The sequence below is a fragment of the Macaca mulatta genome, chromosome X (assembly GCF_049350105.2).
Source record: "Macaca mulatta isolate MMU2019108-1 chromosome X, T2T-MMU8v2.0, whole genome shotgun sequence".
Taxonomy (NCBI): domain Eukaryota; kingdom Metazoa; phylum Chordata; class Mammalia; order Primates; family Cercopithecidae; genus Macaca; species Macaca mulatta.
The window spans coordinates 91,762,297-91,779,306 of NC_133426.1; the positions used below are offsets into that span (position 1 = coordinate 91,762,297).

A 17,010-nucleotide genomic window follows, 5' to 3' on the forward strand; every position below is an offset into this window, starting at 1 on the left:
AATTTTAGAACTGAAAAGGACAATAACAAGACAAAGAAACAAAAACCAAACCAGAACAACAAAACTCTCAAGAGGTAGGCTAAAAAGCAGAATAGAGAGAACACAGGAAAGAATTAGTGAACTTAAAGATAGAATAAAATAAAGTATATAATCTGAATATCAGAAACAAATAGATTAGAAAAAATTAAACAGAGCCTAAGGGCCTGTGGGTGTATACCACATATCTAGTTTTCATGTTCAGAGTTCTGGAAGGAAAGGAGAAAGAGGATGGAGCTGAAAAAATGTTTAAAAAATTATGACTGAGAAGTTTTCCAAATTAGTAAAACCTGGTAACATACATATTCAAGAAGCTGAGCATATCCCAAACAGGATAAACCCAAAGAAATCCATTACCAGGCAAATCAGAGTCAAACTTCTTTAAACTAAAGACAGACTAAAAATTTTCAAAGCAGCAAGAAAAACATTAATTATTGGGAATAACAATTCAAATGACAACAGATTTCTCATTACAAATCATGAAGCCCAGAAGGAACTAGCATATTATTTTTTAAGTACTGAAAGAAAATAATTGTCAACTGTAAATTCTATATGCAGTGAAATTATCCTTTAGGAATGGAGGGAAAATCACATTTTCGGATGAGGGAAAATGAAAATAATTTGTCACTAGCAGACCTAACCTTAAAGAATAGCTAAAAGAAGTTGCCTAAAGAAAAGAAAAGGATAAAAGAAAGAATTTGGAACATTAAGAAGGAAGATATAGCATGGCAAGCAAAAATATGGTAAATATAATAGGTTTTCCTTCTTTTCTAGAGTTTTCTTTTTTTATTATACTTTAAGTTCTGGGATACATGTGCAGAATGTGCAGGTTTCTTACATAGGTATGCATGTGCTATGGTGGTTTACTGCACCCATCAAACTGTCGTCTACATTAGGTGTTTCTTCTAATGCTATCCCTCCCCTAACCCCTCACCCCATGACAGGCCCTGGTGTGTGATGTTCCCATGTGTTCTCACTGTTCAACTCCCACTTATGAGTGAGAACATGAGGTGTTTGGTTTTCTGTTTCTGTGCCAGTTTGCTGCAAATGATGGTTTCCAGCCTCATCCATGTCCCTGCAAAGGACATGAACTCATCCTTTTTTATGGCTGCATAGTATTCCATGGTACATATGTCCCATATTTTCTTTATGTAGTCTATCATTGATGGGCAATTTGGGTTGGTTCCAAGTCTTTACTATTGTGAATAGTGCTGCAATAAACATACATGTGCATGTGTCTTTATAGTAGAATGATTTATAATCTTTGGGTATATACCCAGTAATGGGATTGCTGAGTCAAATGGTATTTTTAGTTCTAGATCCTTGAGGAAGCGCCACACTGGTTAAACTAACTTACACTCCAACCAACAGTCTAAAAGTGTTCCTATTTCTCCACATGCTCTCAAGCATTTGTTTTTTCCTGACTATTTGATGATCGCCTTTCTAACTGACATGAGATGGTATCTCATTGTGGTTCTGATTTGCATTGCTCTAATGACCAATGATGATGAGCATTTTTTCCTATATTTGTTGGCTGCATTAATGTCTTATTTTGAGAAATGTCTGTTCATATCATTTGGCCACTTTTTGATGGGGTTGTTTTTGTCTTGTAAATTTGTTTAAGTTATTTGTAGATTCTCAGTATTAGTCCTTTGTCAGATGAATAGATTGCAAAAATTTTCTCCCATTCTGTAGGGTGCCTGTTGACTCTGGTGATAGTTTCTTTTGCTGTGCAGAAGCTCTTTAGTTCAATTAGATCCCATTTGTCAATTTTTGTTTTTGTTGCCATTGCTTTTGGTGTTTTAGTCATGGAGTCTTTCCCATGCCTATGTCCTGAATGGTATTGCCTAGGTTTTCTTCTAGAGTTTTATGGTTTTAGGTCTTACATATAAGTCTTTAATCCATTTTGAGTTAATTCTTTTATAAGATGTAAGGAAGGGGTCCAGTTTCAGTTTTCAGCATATGGCTAGCCAGTTTTCCCAGCATTATTTATTAAATAGGGAATCCTTTTCCCATTGCTTGTTTTTGTCCAGTTTGTCAAAGATCCAATGGTTGTAAATGTGTGGCATTATTTCTGAGGCCTCTGTTCTGTTCCATTGGTCTATCTCTCTGTTTTGGTACTGGTACTATGCTGTTTTAGTTACTGTAACCTTGTAGTATAGTTTGAAGTCAGGTAGCATGATGCCTCCAGGCTTTGTTCTTTTTGCTTAGGATTTTCTTGGATATATGTGCTCTTTTTTTGGTTCCATATGTAATTTAAAGTATTTTTTCTAATTCTGTGAAGAAACTCAGTGGTAGCTTGATAGGGTTAACACTGAATCTATAAATTACTTTAACTAATATGACCATTTTCAAGATATTGATTCTTCCTATCCATAAGAATGGAATGTTTTTCCATTTGTTTGTGTCCTCTCTTATTTCCTTGAGCAGTGGTTTGTAGCTCTCCTGGAAGAGGTCCTTCACATCCCTTATAAGTTGAATTCCTAGGTATTTTATTCTCTTTGTAGCAATTGTGAATGTGAGTTCACTCATGATTTGGCTCTCTGTTTGTCTATTATTAGTGTATAGGAATGTCTGTGATTTTTGCACATTGATTTTGTATCTTGAGACTTTGCTGAAGTTGCTTATCACCTTAAGGAGATTTTGGGTTGAGACAATGGGGTTTTCTAAATATACAATCATGTCAGCTGCAAACAGAGGCAATTTGACTTCCTCTCTTGCTATTTGAATACCCTTTATTTCTTTCACTTGCCTGGTTGTCCTGGCCAGAACTTCCAATACTGTGTTGAATAGGAGTAGTGAAAGAGGGCATCCCTGTCTTGTGCCAGTTTTCAAAGAGAATGCTTCCAGCTTTTGCCCATTCAGTATGATATTGGCTGTGGGTTTGTCATAAATGGTTCTTATTATTTTGAGATATGTTCCATCAATACCTAGTTTATTGAGAGTTTTTAGCATGAAGGGGTGTTGAATTTTATCAAAGGCCTTTTCTGCCTCTATTGAGATAATCATGTGGTTTTTCTCATTTGTTCTGTTTATGTAATGGATTATGTTTATTGATTTGCATATGTTGAATCAGCCTTGCATTCTGGTGATGAAGCTGACTTGATCTTGGTGGATAAGCTTTTTGATATGCTGCTGAATTCAGTTTGCCTGTATTTTATTGAGGATATTTGCATTGATGTTCATCAGGGATATTGGCCTGAAATTTCCTTTTTTTGTTCTGTCTCTACCAGGTTTTGGTATCAGGATGATGCTGGCCTCATAAAATGAGTTAGGGAGGAGTCTCTCTTTTACTATTGTTTGGAATAGTTTCAGAAGGAATGTTACCAGCTCCTCTTTGTCCCTCTGGTAGAATTTGGCTGTGAATCTGTCTGGTCCTGGGCTTTTTGTTTTTTCTTTCTTTGTTTTTGTTTGTTTGTTTGTTTGTTTTTGTTTTTGTTTTTGTTTTTTTGGTTGGTAGGCTATTAATTACTGCCTCAATTTCAGAACTTGTTATTGGTCTATTCAGGGATTCAACTTCTTCCTGGTTTAGCCTTGGGAGGGTGTATGTTTCTAGGAATTTTTCCATTTCTTCTAGTTTTTCTGGTCTATTTGCTTAGATGTGTTTATAGTATTCTCTGATGGTAGTTTGTATTTCTGTGGGATCAGTGGTGATATCCCCTTTATGATTTTTTATTGTGTCTATTTTTCTCTCTTTTCTTCTTTATTAGTCTGGCTAGTGGTCTATCTATTTTGTTAATATTTTCAAAAAAACCAGCTCCTGGATTCATTGATTTTTTTGAAGAGTATTTCCTGTCTGTATCTCCCTCAGTTCTGTTCTGATTTTAGTTATTTCTTGTCTTCTGCTAGGTTTTGAATTTGTTTGCTCTTGCTTCTCTAGTTCTTTTAATTATGATGTTAGGATGTTGATTTTAGATTTTTTCCACTTTCTCCTGTGGGCATTTAGTGCTATAAATTTCCCTCTAAACACTGCTTTAAATGTGTCCCAGAGATTCTGGTATGTTGTGTCTTTGTTCTCATTGATTTCAAAGAACTTGTTTATTTCTACCTTGATTTCATTATTTACCCAGTAGTCATTCAGGAGTAGATAGTTCAGTATCCATGTAATTGTGCGGTTTTGAGTGAGTTTATTAATCCCGAGTTCTAATTTGATTGCACTGTGGTCAGAGAGACTGTTTCTTATGATTTTTGTTGCTTTATATTTGCTGAGAAGTGTTTTACTACCAATTGTGTGGTAGATTTTAGAATAAGTGTGATGTAGTGCTGAGAATAATGTACATTCTGTTGATTTGGGGTGGAGAATTCTGTAGATGTCTATTAGGTCTACTTGGCCTAGGGCAGAGTTCAAGTCCTGAATATCCTTTTGAATTTTATGTCACATTGATCTGTCTAATATTAACAGTAGGCTGTTAAAGTCTCCGACTATTATTGTATGGGAGTCTAAGTCTCTTTGTAGGTCTCTAAGAACTTACTTTATGAATCTGGGTGCTCCTGTATTGGGTGCATATATATTTAGGATAGGTAGCTCTTCTTGTTGCATCAATCCCTTTACCATTATGTAATGCCCTTCTCTGTCTTTTTAAAATCTTAATTGGTTTAAAGTCTGTTTTATCACAGACTAGGATTGCAACCCCTGCTTTTTTTTTTCTTTCCATTTGCTTGGTAAATCTTCCTCCATCCCTTTATTTTGAACCTATGTGTGTCTTTGCATGTGAGATGGTCTCCTGAATACAGCACACTGATGGGTGTTCACTCTTTATCCAGTTTGCCAGTCTGTGCCTTTTAACTGGGGCATTTAGCCCTTTTACATTTAAGGTTAACATAGTTATGTGTGAATTTGATCCTGTCATTATGATGCCAGCTGGTTACTTTGCCCGTTAGTTGATGCAGTTTCTTCATAGTGTCGATGGTCTTTACAATATTTTATATTTTGGTAGTGGCTGGAACTGGTTTTTCCTTTCCATATTTAGTGCTTCCTCCAGGAGCTCTTGTAAGGCAGGCCTGGTTGTGACAAAATCTCTCAATATTTGCTTGTTTGTAAAGGATTTTATTTCTCCTTTGCTTGTGAAGTTTACTTTAACTGGATATGAAATTCTGGGTTGAAAATTCTTTTCTTTAAGAGTGTTGAATATTGTCCCCTACTCTCTTCTGCCTTGTAGGGTTTTTGCAGAAAGATCCACTATTAGTCTGATGGGCTTCCCTTTGTGGGTAACCCGACCTTTCTCTCTGGCTGCCCTTGACATTTTTTCCTTCATTTCAACCTTGGTGAATCTAACGATTATGTGTCTTGGGTTTGCTCTTCTCAAGGAGTATCTTTTTGGTGCTCTCTGTGTTTCCTGAATTTGAATGTTGGCTGGTCTTGCTAGGTTGGGGAAGTTCTCCTGGATAATATCCTAAAGAGTGCTTTCCAACTTGGTTCAATGCTCCCCATCACTTTCAGGTGTACCAATCAAACGTAGATTTGATCTTTTCACATAGTCCCATATTTCTTGGAGGCTTTGTTCATTCTTTTTCATTGTTTTTTCTCTAATCTTGTCTTCTTGCTTTATTTGGATAAATTGATCTTCAATCTGGGATATCCTTTATTCTGCTTGATCAATTTGGCTATTGATACTTGTGTATGCTTCAAGAAGTTCTCATGCTGTGTTTTTCAGCTCCATCACGTCATTTATGTTCTTCTCTAAACTGGTTATTCTAGTTAGCAATTCCTCTAACCTTTTTTCAAGGTTCTTAGCTTCCTTGCATTAGGTTAGAACATGCTCCTTTAGCTCGGAGGAATTTGTTACTACCCACCTTCTGAAGCCTACCTCTGTCAATTCGTCAAACTCATTCCCCATCCAGTTTTGTTCACCTTCCTGGCAAGGAGTTGAGATCCTTTGGAGGAGAAGAGTCATTCTGGTTTTTGGAATTTTCAGCCTTTTTCCACTGTTTTTTCCTCATCTTCGTGGATTTATCTACCTTTGGCCTTTGATGTCAGTGACCTTCGGAAGTGGTTTGTGTGTGGACATCCTTTCTGTTGATGTTCATGCTATTCCTTTCTTTTTGTTAGTTTTCCTTCTAATAGGCCCCTCTGCTGCACGTCTGCTGGAGTTTCCTGGAGGTCCACTCCAGACCCTGTTTTCCTGGGTATCACCAGCAGAGGCTGCAGAACAGCAAAGATTGCTGCCTGTTCCTTCCTCTGGAAGCTTCATCCCAGAGGGGTACCCACACAATGCCAGCTGTAGCTCTCCTGTTTGAGGTGACCATAGACCCCTGCTGGGAGATATCTCCTAGTCAGGGGGCCCAGGCATCAGAACCAGTTGAGGAGGCAGTCTGTCCCTTAGCAGAGCGAGATCACTGTGCTGGGAGATCTGCTGCTGTCTTCAGAGCCAGCAGGCAGGAACGTTTAAGTATGCTGATGCTGCACCCACAGCTGCCCCTTCCCTCAGGTGCTCTGTCCCAGGGAGATGGGACTTTTATCTGTAAGCCCCTGACTGGGGCTACTGCCTTTCTTTCAGAGATGACCTGCCCAGAGAGGAGGAATCTAGAGAGGCAGTCTGGCTACAGAGGCTTTGCTGAGCTGTGATGGGGTCCACCCAGTTTGAACTTCCTGGCAACTTTGTTTGTTTACACTGTGAGGGGAAAACCTCCTACTCAAGCCTTAGTAATGGTGGATGCCTCTCCCCCGCACCAAGCTTGAGTGTCCCAGGTTGCCTTCAGACTGCTCTGCTGGCAGCAAGAATTTCAAGCCAGTGGATCTTAGCATGCTGGGCTCCATGGGGGTGGGATCCACTGAGCTAGACCACTTGGCTCCCTGGCTTCAGCCCCCTTTCCGGGGGAGTGAAGGGTTCTGTCTCACTGGTGTTCCAGGTGCCACTAGGTTATGAAAAAAAAAAAAAAAACTCCTGCAGCTAGCTCAGTGTCTGCCCAAATGGCCACCCAGTTTTGTGCTTGAAACCCAAGGCCCTGATGGTGTAGGCACCCGAGGTTATCTCCTGGTTTATGGGTTTTGAAGACCGTGGGAAATGTGTTGTATCTGGGCCAGAGTGCAGAGTTCCTCATGGCACAGTCCCTCACCGCTTCCCTTGGCTAGGGAAAGGAGTTCCCCAACCCCTTGCACTTCCCGGGTGAGGTGACATCCCACTCTGCTTCTGCTTGCCCTCTGTGGGCTGCACCCACTGTCTAACCAGTCCCAATGAGATGAGCTGGGTACCTTAGTTCAAAATGCAGAAATCATTTGTCTTCTGCATTGATCTCTCTGGGAGCTGCAGACCCGAGCTGTTCCTATTCAGCCATCTTGCCCTGGAAACTTTTCTAGAATTTTCTAAATTATGTTAAGTGGTTGAAGCAAAATTTAGTAACACTGTCTAATGTAGTTCTCAATGTATGTAGAGAGAATATTTAAGACAATTATAAATGCAGATAATAAAGATATGTAAAGGAAGCAAAATTTTATACATTTCACTGAAACTGGTGAAATATCAACACCAGTTCACTGGGCTAAGTGTTTAAATGGTTTAAAATAATATACAATGTAATACTTAGAGCAACCACTAAAAAGCCATAGTAAGAGATACAAGCAAGGGTACTAGAGACAAATTAAAGTGGAATTCTAAAACATGTTCAAGTAATCCATGGGAAAGCAGGACAAAGAAAACAGGGAAACAAAAATTAGAGACAACAAACAGGAAACAAAACAAAATGACTGATCTAGCCCTAACATAACAATAATTGCAACTTATCTAAATATACAAAATAAATAAAAGACAGAGATTGACTGAGAGGATAAAGAAAAAAAATCCCACTCCCGTATCTATAAGGTACTCGCTTCAAATAAAATGAAAATTTTGCATATATATATGTATATATATGATAGTAAAAGGTTGGACAATAATCAAACCACACAAACATTAATCAAAAGAAAGTTAAAGCCATGCTAAAAGGGAAATTGTAGCACTAAATGCTTATATTAGAAAACAAGAGAGGTTCCAAATCAATAACCTAAGTTCCTATGTCAAGCACCTAGACAAATAAGAGCAAAATATACCAAAAGCAAGCAAAGATAGGGCGTAATACAGATAAGAACAGAAACTTATCATTTTTGTGGTAAGACCATTAAAATTCATTCTTTTAAAACAGAAATCAATGAAACTGAAAACAGAAAAACAATAGCGAAGACCAATGAAACTAAAATCTGCTTATTTGAAAAAGTCAATAAAATTGATAAGCCTCTGACAAGATTGACAAAGAAGAAAAACAGAAGACACTAATTATTAATATCAAGAATTAAATAGAGAATAGCAGTACAGCCATCAAAAGGATAAAATACTATAAACAACATGAACAACTATACATGCATAGATTTGACAACTTAGATGGAATGGACTACTTCTTTGATAAACACAAGATACCATAACTCACCCAATATAAAATAAATCATTTGAAGATCCCTGTAACTATTAAGGAATTGAATTTAGTTTTTTTATTCCCCTAAACCAAATCTCCAGGCCCAGATATTTTCACTGCAGAATTCTATCAAATGTTAAAAAGGAATTAGCAACAAATATTCAGAGTCTTCTAGAAAATAGAAATGGAAGAAACATTTCCTAACTCATTTTATGAAACTTGTATTACCCTGATATCAAAACCAAAGAGAGTACCGAAAAAAAGAAAGAAAAGAAAACTACAAACCTACAAACCAATGTGTCTCATGAACTTAGACGCAAAGATCCTCAGAAAGAGTTTTTAAAAAAAAATAGACCTGGAATGCACGTTGGATGGACATCCCACCACCAGAGATAATATCAAGAATGGCTCCCAGATTCAGGTTTTGAGGAGCATATGTGTTCCTCAAACCACCATCTATAATACAGACTGTTTGTCACTAAAAATAATATTTCATTTAATTTTCATAAACATTATACCAGGTTCAATACTTTGGTGATCAACAAAGACCTGAGACCAAATATCAAACTTAGAAATTGGCGTCACCAGACAAAACTAGATTATCTTTAGGTTCATTTGTTGGAAAAACATGTACTCTTCTTTTTAGTCATATTTTCTTAGCATCTATCTTTTCTTTTTTTTTTTTTTTTTTTTTGAGACGGAGTCTTGCTTTGTTGCCCAGGCTGCAGTGCAGTGGTGCGATCTCAGCTCACTGCAATCTCCACCTCCTGTATTCAAGCGATTCTCCTGCTTCAGCCTCCCAAGTAGCTGGGATTACAGGCATGCACCAACATGCCCGGCTTATTTTTGTATTTTTAGTAGAGAGACGGGGTTTTACCATGCTGACCAGGCTGGTCTCAAACTCCTGACATCAAGGGATCCGCCCACCTCAGCCTCCCAAAGTGCTGGGATTACAGGCGTGAGCCACCGCGCCCAGTCCTTATTATCTGTCTTGATCTGTGGTCTCTCCCTTCCTCATGGGGAATTTACTGTTCCAGTGGTCTCTACCACAATTCTGGAAAAGTAAGGAATTGGCCTTTCCATTTCTCCTTGCCAATGATGAGATAGGGTGCGTGTGGTAGGAAAGAGGGTGGAATGGAGAAGAGGAAGGCAAAAACTATGAGATAGAGTCAGATTGTACTAAAGTGCTGAGGGGTAAATAAGGGCATTCTATAGAAGGGAATAATATTTCCAGAATGTGTTCCCAGATGCTAGTCATTCAATATACTTTTTGGTGATCTCACTAAACTGAAATATAACCCTAGTCTAATCAAAGAATCATCAACTCTTAGGAAAGAGGATTTTAATTTGGGACTTTCTGTTCTTAATCAAGGGAAGCAACCTAGGAAGCTGTTTGTTAGTGTTGATTTCACACATCCACGCTTGACCCCATCTCACCTGCAGAATGTAGCGAATTTGCTGTTTTGTAAACTCTGATAATCCTTTAGGAATCAATGATTCAATGTCTTCCGACTGTAAGAAAAAAAGGCTTATCCATGGAACAGATACATGTCAATCTTAAGAAAAGCAATCCACAGACTTTTGTGTAATGGGACATATTTTAGGAATATTAAAAGATTCACTTTTTGAGAAACAGTTTCTATGAGTTTAATTTCTAGCCTTATCAGTTCTTATTTTTAAAAAATCAATTGTATTACAAACAGTATAAAAATAATCCTGAATTCCACGCATTTGAGGGAAAACCTTTGGGCAACCAATGAGAAGTTCCATTTCTATTTTTAAAAAAATGAAATTAAAACAAAAGCAAAATGGTCTATTAAATACCTTTACACACTTTATTCATTGTATATTTTTAAAAACTGGAAGTTTTTTTGGGTGATATGACATTCTAGAAGTTCATTTTTGAAATAATGAAAACTTTGGGAAATAAAAATTAAGGGTGTTACAGGTTTTACTGAGAATTTACATAGAGCTGTGGTGACTTTTGAAAGATTGTGATGTTGCCACCACAACACTGAAACAGCTTCAACTAATTTTAAGTGAGGAGCTGAAGGGAAGTATTTCTTAAAGGTAATTTAGGAATTACTGAATAATTGTAATGAATGCAGTATACCAGTACACTGGAAAAAACGATTAAAATCACAAAAGAGGGAACTGTGCTTTTTATTGCATTGAAATAGGTTTTTCTCTATTTGATTATTCTATTAAAAGCAATTATTAAGATAATATGCATATGTACTAGATTAATACTTGAAAATATTTTTACTTTAAGTTGCTGACTGGCATGGCACATACAAGGTTTTGAAGCATATTAAAACTAAATTTGCTATTTAATTAATCATACAGATTTCAGTTTTCTAAAGCAGAGAATATGTGGTCAGTGAAATAAGTCTTGTACCCCATAAATAAATGCACCTACTATGTACACACAGAAATTAAAAATAGAACACTTCAAATAAATATTGCAATAAGCATAGACAAATCACAAAGTGACAGTTGATAAAACATTTTTGTGAATGATTAGTAGTTTTATAGTTATTATAAATATGTAGTGTTTATATAATTTTAAAGGCAAAATGGCCACAAATTTTTTCACTTACCTGCATTTTCAGTCTAGTAAAGGTACTTAACTAAAAGAATATTATTATTGCAAATATCAGAATCTCTTATTACACTATATTCGATTTTCAACTATTTTTGCACTTACCTCATCTGTAGACTCAAAGTCTTGTTTGCTGCAAGAACAAAAAAAAAGATAGACAACTTTAGGAAAGTATATTCACTGATCATATATAAATGCTAGTTTTCTATTAATTGTATCTTACTTTTTGAAATATAAGAGGACTTATTCAATTTATAAGCACAAGTGAAAATGTTAAAACTAAAATGGCACTTTTAGTTAGTTTGACTAAAATATTTTTTCTGGAATTAGCAGATCTATTAAAAATGAACATCTGAATAACAAAATAATAAAATATACAGAAGTGGTTAGTACTATCCGTTAGCACCAGTTTAATTGTGGCTAGATTAGAAGTCCCCTGTGCTTGGCAATAAATGCTACTTGGGTGAATAAATAACAAAAATAGCTTTTCTCTCTCTATTTCCACTTTCATTTTCTCCTTCTTGTATCTTTCAGTGCTGATTCCATCTTCCCTCCACAGTGTTTTCAAGTTCTTCATACCCTATTTAATAAAATCAAAGCTTGCAAGAAAAGCCTGAATAACTCATTTCATCTATACTAGAGTATATTTGGCAATGACTGGCTTGAAGGATATTTGAATATTTACATAGGGACAAAGCATTAAGCAAAATGATCAAAATTCTAGTGGGGTAATAGAATTTCCAGCATCATAATGAGGATTTGGTCACAGGGCTTGAAAGACCCTTTGTGGAGCCATGATAGGTAGGAAAATGCTGAAGAAGATTTGTTTCTGGTTATACCAGACTGGCACTTGCTCCTTTGGGAATGTTGAAAACTGGAAAGGATACATTGATAGTGTTGTCTGGGGCAAGACACAGGCCTTCATTTTTGCCAACTTGTTCCCACTCCTCTTGATGGAAGAATTAGGCCCAAAATATATATGGTAAACATACTTCTCAAACAAATGAACAGAAAACAGTAAACATGGGTTCTGACAGCAAGGCATAATATTTATTTTATTTTAAAATAATTAACTTGACTTTATTGCCTAATAGAATTTTATCATGAAAACATTTCAAGATTGATTTGTGTCTTCTTTTTTTTAACTTTTATATTAAGTTGAGGGGTACATGTACAGGTTTGTTATATAGGTAAATTGCATTTTGTGGTGGTTTGGTGTACAAATGATTTCATCGCTGAGGTAATAAGCACAGTACCAAATAGGTAGTTTTTTGATCCTCATCCTCCTCCCACCCTCCACCCTCAAATAGGTCTGTTGTTCCCTTCTTTGTGTCTGTATGTACTCAATGTTTAGCTCCCACTTATAAGTAAGAACATGCAGTATTTGGCTTTCTGTTTCTGCATTAGTTTGCTAAGAATAACAGCCTCCAGTTCCGTCCATGTCCCTGCAAAGAACATGATCTCATTCTTTTATATGGCTATATAGTATTCCGTGGTATAGATGAACCACATTTCCTTTATCCAGTCTAAATACCATCAGTGGGCATTTAGGTTGATTCCACGTCATTGTTATTGTGAATAGTGCTGTGATGAACATAGGTGTGCAAGTGTCTGTATGGTAGAACGATTTATATTCCTTTGCGTATTGTTGAAAACAGTTTGGCAATTAGTCCAAGAACTTAAAACAGAATCAGCATTTGATTCAATGAATTTCTGGGTCAAATGGTGATTCCGTTTTAAGTTGTTGGACAAATTGCCAAACTGCTTTTCACAATGGCTGAACTAGTTTAGATTCCCACCAGCAGTGCATATGCATTACCTTTTCTCCACAACCATACCAGAATCTGTCATTTTTTGACTTTTTAATAACAACCATTCTGACTGGTGTGAGAAGGTATTTCATTGTGGTTTTGATTTGCATTTTTCTAATGTTCAGTGATGTTGAGATTTTTTTCATGTGCTTGTCAGCTACATGTATGTCTTCTTTTGAAAAGTGTCTGTTCATGTCATTTGCCCACTTTTTAATGAGGTTGTTTGTTTTTTGCTTGTAAGTTGTCAAAAAGAAGTGTGGCAATTTTTCAAAGACCTAAAGACAGAGATACCATTCTACCCAGCAATCCCATAACTGTACATATACACAAAAGAATATAAATAATTCTACTGTAAAGACACATGCTTGTGTAAGTTCATTGCAGCACTATTCACAATAGCAAAGACGTGGAATCAACCTAAATGCCATCAGTGATAGACCGGATAAAGAAAATGTGGTACATATACACCATGGAATACTACATACCCATAAAAAACAAGATCATGCCCTTTGCAGGGACATGGATGGAGCTGGAGGCCATTATTCTTAGCAAACTAACACAGGAACAGAAAACCAAATACTGCATGTTCTCACTTATAAGTGGGAGCTAAATGATGAGAACACATGGACACATAGAGGGGGAACAACACATACTGGGGCCTATTAAAAGGTGGAGGGTGGGAGGAGGAAGAGGATCAGGAAAAATAACTAATGGGTACTACGCTTAATACATGTGTGATAAAATAATCTGTACAACAAACCCCCGTAACACAAGTTTACCTATGTAACAAGCCTGTACTTGTACTCCTGGACTTTAAAAAAAATGTTTAAATTCCTTATAGATTCTGGATATTAGACCTGTGTTGGATGTATAGTCTGCAAATATTTTCTTCTCTTATTCTGTAGATTGTCTTTTAAGTCTGTTGATTGTTTATTTTGCTGTGCAGAAGGTCTTCAGTTCAATTAGGTCCCATTTGTCCGTTTTTGTTTTTGTTGTAATTGCTTTTGGCATCTTTGTCCATGAAGTCTTTGTCAAGTCTTAGGTCTAGAATGATATTTCCTAGGTTATCTTCGAGAGTTTTTATAGATTTTGGTTTCAGGTTTAAGACTTTAATCCAACTTGAGTTAATTTTTGTATATTGTGTGAGGAGGGTTCCACTTTCAATATTCTGCATATGGCTAACCAGTTATCCCAGCACCATCTATTGAATAAGGAGTCCTTTCCCCATTGCTTATTTTTGTAGATTTTGTCAAAAATCAGATAATTGTAGGTATTTGGCAATATTTCTGGGATCTCTATTCTGTTCCATGGGTCTATGTGTCTGTTTTTGTAGCAACACCATACTGTTTTGGTTATTGTTGCCTTGTAGTAGAGTTTTAAGTTGGGTAATTTGATGCCTTCAACTTTGTTATTTTTGCTTAGGATTGTCTTGCTATTCCAGTCTTTTATGGTTCCATATGAATTTCAAAATAGTTTTCTTTAATTCTGTGAAGAATGACATTGTTAGTTTGATAGGAATAGCATTGAATCTGTAAATGGCTTTGGGCAGCCGTATTGTCATTTTGATAATACTGATTATTCTTATCCACTAGCACGGAATGTTTTTCTATTTGTTGGTGTCATCTCTGATTTCTGTGAGCAGTGTTTTGTAATTCTTATTGTAGAGGTCTTTTACTCCCTGGGTTAGCTGTATTCCTAAGTATTTTACTCTTTTTGTAGCAATTGTGAATGGGATTGTATTTTTGATTTGGCTTTCAGCTTGGATATTGTTGGTGTATCGAAATGTAGCTGATTTTTGTACATTGATTTCACATCCTAAAACTTTGTTTAAGTGGTGTATCAAATCAAGGAACTTTTGGGCAGAGACTATGGGGTTTTCTAGGTATAGAATCATATTGTCTGCACAGAGGGATAGTTTGACTTCCTTTCTTGCTGCTTGAATGTCCTTTATTTCTTTCTCTTGCCTGATAGCTCTGGCTGGGACTTCCAGTGCTATGTTGCATAGAAGTGGTGAGAGAGAACATTCTTATCTTGTTCTGGTTTCAAGAAGAATGCTTCCATCTTTTGCCCATTTAGTATGATGTTGCCTATGGGCTTGTTAGAGATGGCTCTTATTATTTTGAAGTATGTTTCTTCAATTCTTAGTTTCTTGAGAGTTTTTAACATGAAGGGATCTTACATTTCATCAGAAAACCTTTTCTGTATCTTTCGAGTGATCATGTGGTTTTTGTTTTCAGTTCTGTACTAGCATTTATTGATTTGCATATGTTAAACCTACCTTGCCTCCCAGAAATAAAGCCTACTTGATTGTGGTGTGGATTAGCTTTTTGATGTGCTGCTTAATTTGGTTTGCTAGTATTTTATTGGGGATTTTTGCATCAATGTTCATCAAGTATATTGGCCTTAATTTTTGTTTTTTGTTGTGTCCATGCCAGGTTTTGGTATCAGGATGATGCTGGTCTTATAGAATGAGTTAGAAAGGAGTCCCTCTTTCTTATTTTTTCAGAAGAGTTTCAGTAGAAATGATACCAACTCTTCCTTATACATTTGGTAGAATTTGGTTGTGAATCCATCTGGTTTTGGGCTTTTGCTATTTGCTAGGCTCATTATTACTGACTCAGTTTCGGAACTCATTATTGGTCTGTTCAGGGATTCAGTCTCTTCCTGGTTCAATCTTCAGAAGTTGTATGTTTTCAGGAATGTATTTGCTTTAGGTTTTCTAGCTTGTGTGCATAAGGGTGTTTGTAATAGTCTCTGAGGGATTTTTGTATTTCTATCCCCTTTTCATTTCTGATTGCATTTATTTGTATCTTCTCACTTTTTCTCTTTATTAGTCTAGCTAAATGTCTATCTTTCTCATTACTTCTTTCAAGGAAACAGCTTCTGGATTCATCACTCTTTTGTACAGTTTTTCATGTCTCAATTTCCTTCAGTTTAGCTTGAATTTGGTTATTTCTTGTCTTCTACTGTCTTCGGGGTTAGTTTTCTCTTGTTTCTATAGTTCCTCTAGATGTGTTTTTGGGTTGTTAATTTGAGATCTTTCTAACTTTTTGATATGGGACGTTAGTACTATAAACTTCCCTTTTAACACTGCTTGTTTGTATCCCAGAGATTCTGATACGTTGTATGTTTGTTGTGATTCGTTTCAAAGAATTGCTTGATTTCTGGCTTAATTTCATGATTTACCCAGAAGTCATTGGGTAAATAATGAAATTAAGGTTGTTTCATTTCCATTTAATTATATGGTTTTGAGTGATTTTCTTAGCATCAATTTCTATTTTTATTGTACTGTGGTTCAAGGGTGTAGTTGTTGTTATTTCATGGTTTTTTGTTTGTTTGTTTGTTTGTTTATTTGTTTTTGTATTTGCTGATGATTGTTTTATGCTCAATTTTTGGTCAATTTTGGAATATGTGCCATGTGCAGATGAGAAGAATGTATAGTCTGTTGTTTTGAGGTGGAGAGTTCTGTAGCTATCTCTTAGGTCCATTTTGTCAAGTGTTGAGTTAAGGTTCCGAATATCTTTGTTAGTTTTCTGTCTTGCTGATATGTCTAATACTGTCAGTGGAGTGTAACAGTCTCCCACTGTTATTGTGTTGTTATCTAAATCTCCTCATAGCTCTCTATGAACTTTCTTTATGTATCTTGATGTGCCTGTGTTGGGTGCATATGTATGTGGGATTATTAGGTCTCATATTGAGCCCTTTACCATTATGTAATGCCCTTTGTCTTATTTGATTTTTGTTAGTTTAAAGTCTATTTTCTCTGAAATTAGGGTTGCAACACCTGCTTTTTTCTGTTTTCCATTTGCTTTGTCGATTTTTCTCCATCTCTTTACTTTGAGCCTATGGGTGTCATTTTATGTCACATGAGTCTCTTGAAGATAGGATACCTTTGAGTTTTGCTTCTTTATCCAACTAGCCACCCTGTACCTTTTAATTGGGGCATTTAGCCCATTTGTATTCAAGGTTAGTATTGATCCTGTCATCATGTTGTTAGCTGATTATTATGTAGACTTGTTGGTGTGGTTACTTTATAGTAACACAGGCTCCGCCAGTGTCCCTGCATGCGTTTGCCCGCATATAGTATCACTGTCCTGTGTACTTAAGTGTGTTTTTATAGTGTTTAATAATGGTCTTCCTTTCCATATTTAGCAATTCCTTCAGGACTTCTTGTAA

The 17,010-nt window shown here is 36.3% G+C and overlaps 1 protein-coding gene across 3 annotated transcripts in view; it reads right to left on the bottom strand.

Moving 5' to 3' along the window:
- POF1B (POF1B actin binding protein) overlaps nt 1–17,010 on the bottom strand; it is a 107,569-nt gene that overhangs the window by 34,055 nt on the left and 56,504 nt on the right. For all 3 annotated transcript variants that reach the window (XM_077988095.1, XM_015127759.3, XM_015127757.3), the window contains exons 8-9: nt 11,129–11,156; nt 9,859–9,933 (exon numbers count right to left, since the gene is read on the bottom strand). In XM_077988095.1, coding sequence (XP_077844221.1) covers nt 9,859–9,933; nt 11,129–11,156 — 103 coding nt within the window. The remainder of the gene's footprint in view (nt 1–9,858; nt 9,934–11,128; nt 11,157–17,010) is intronic.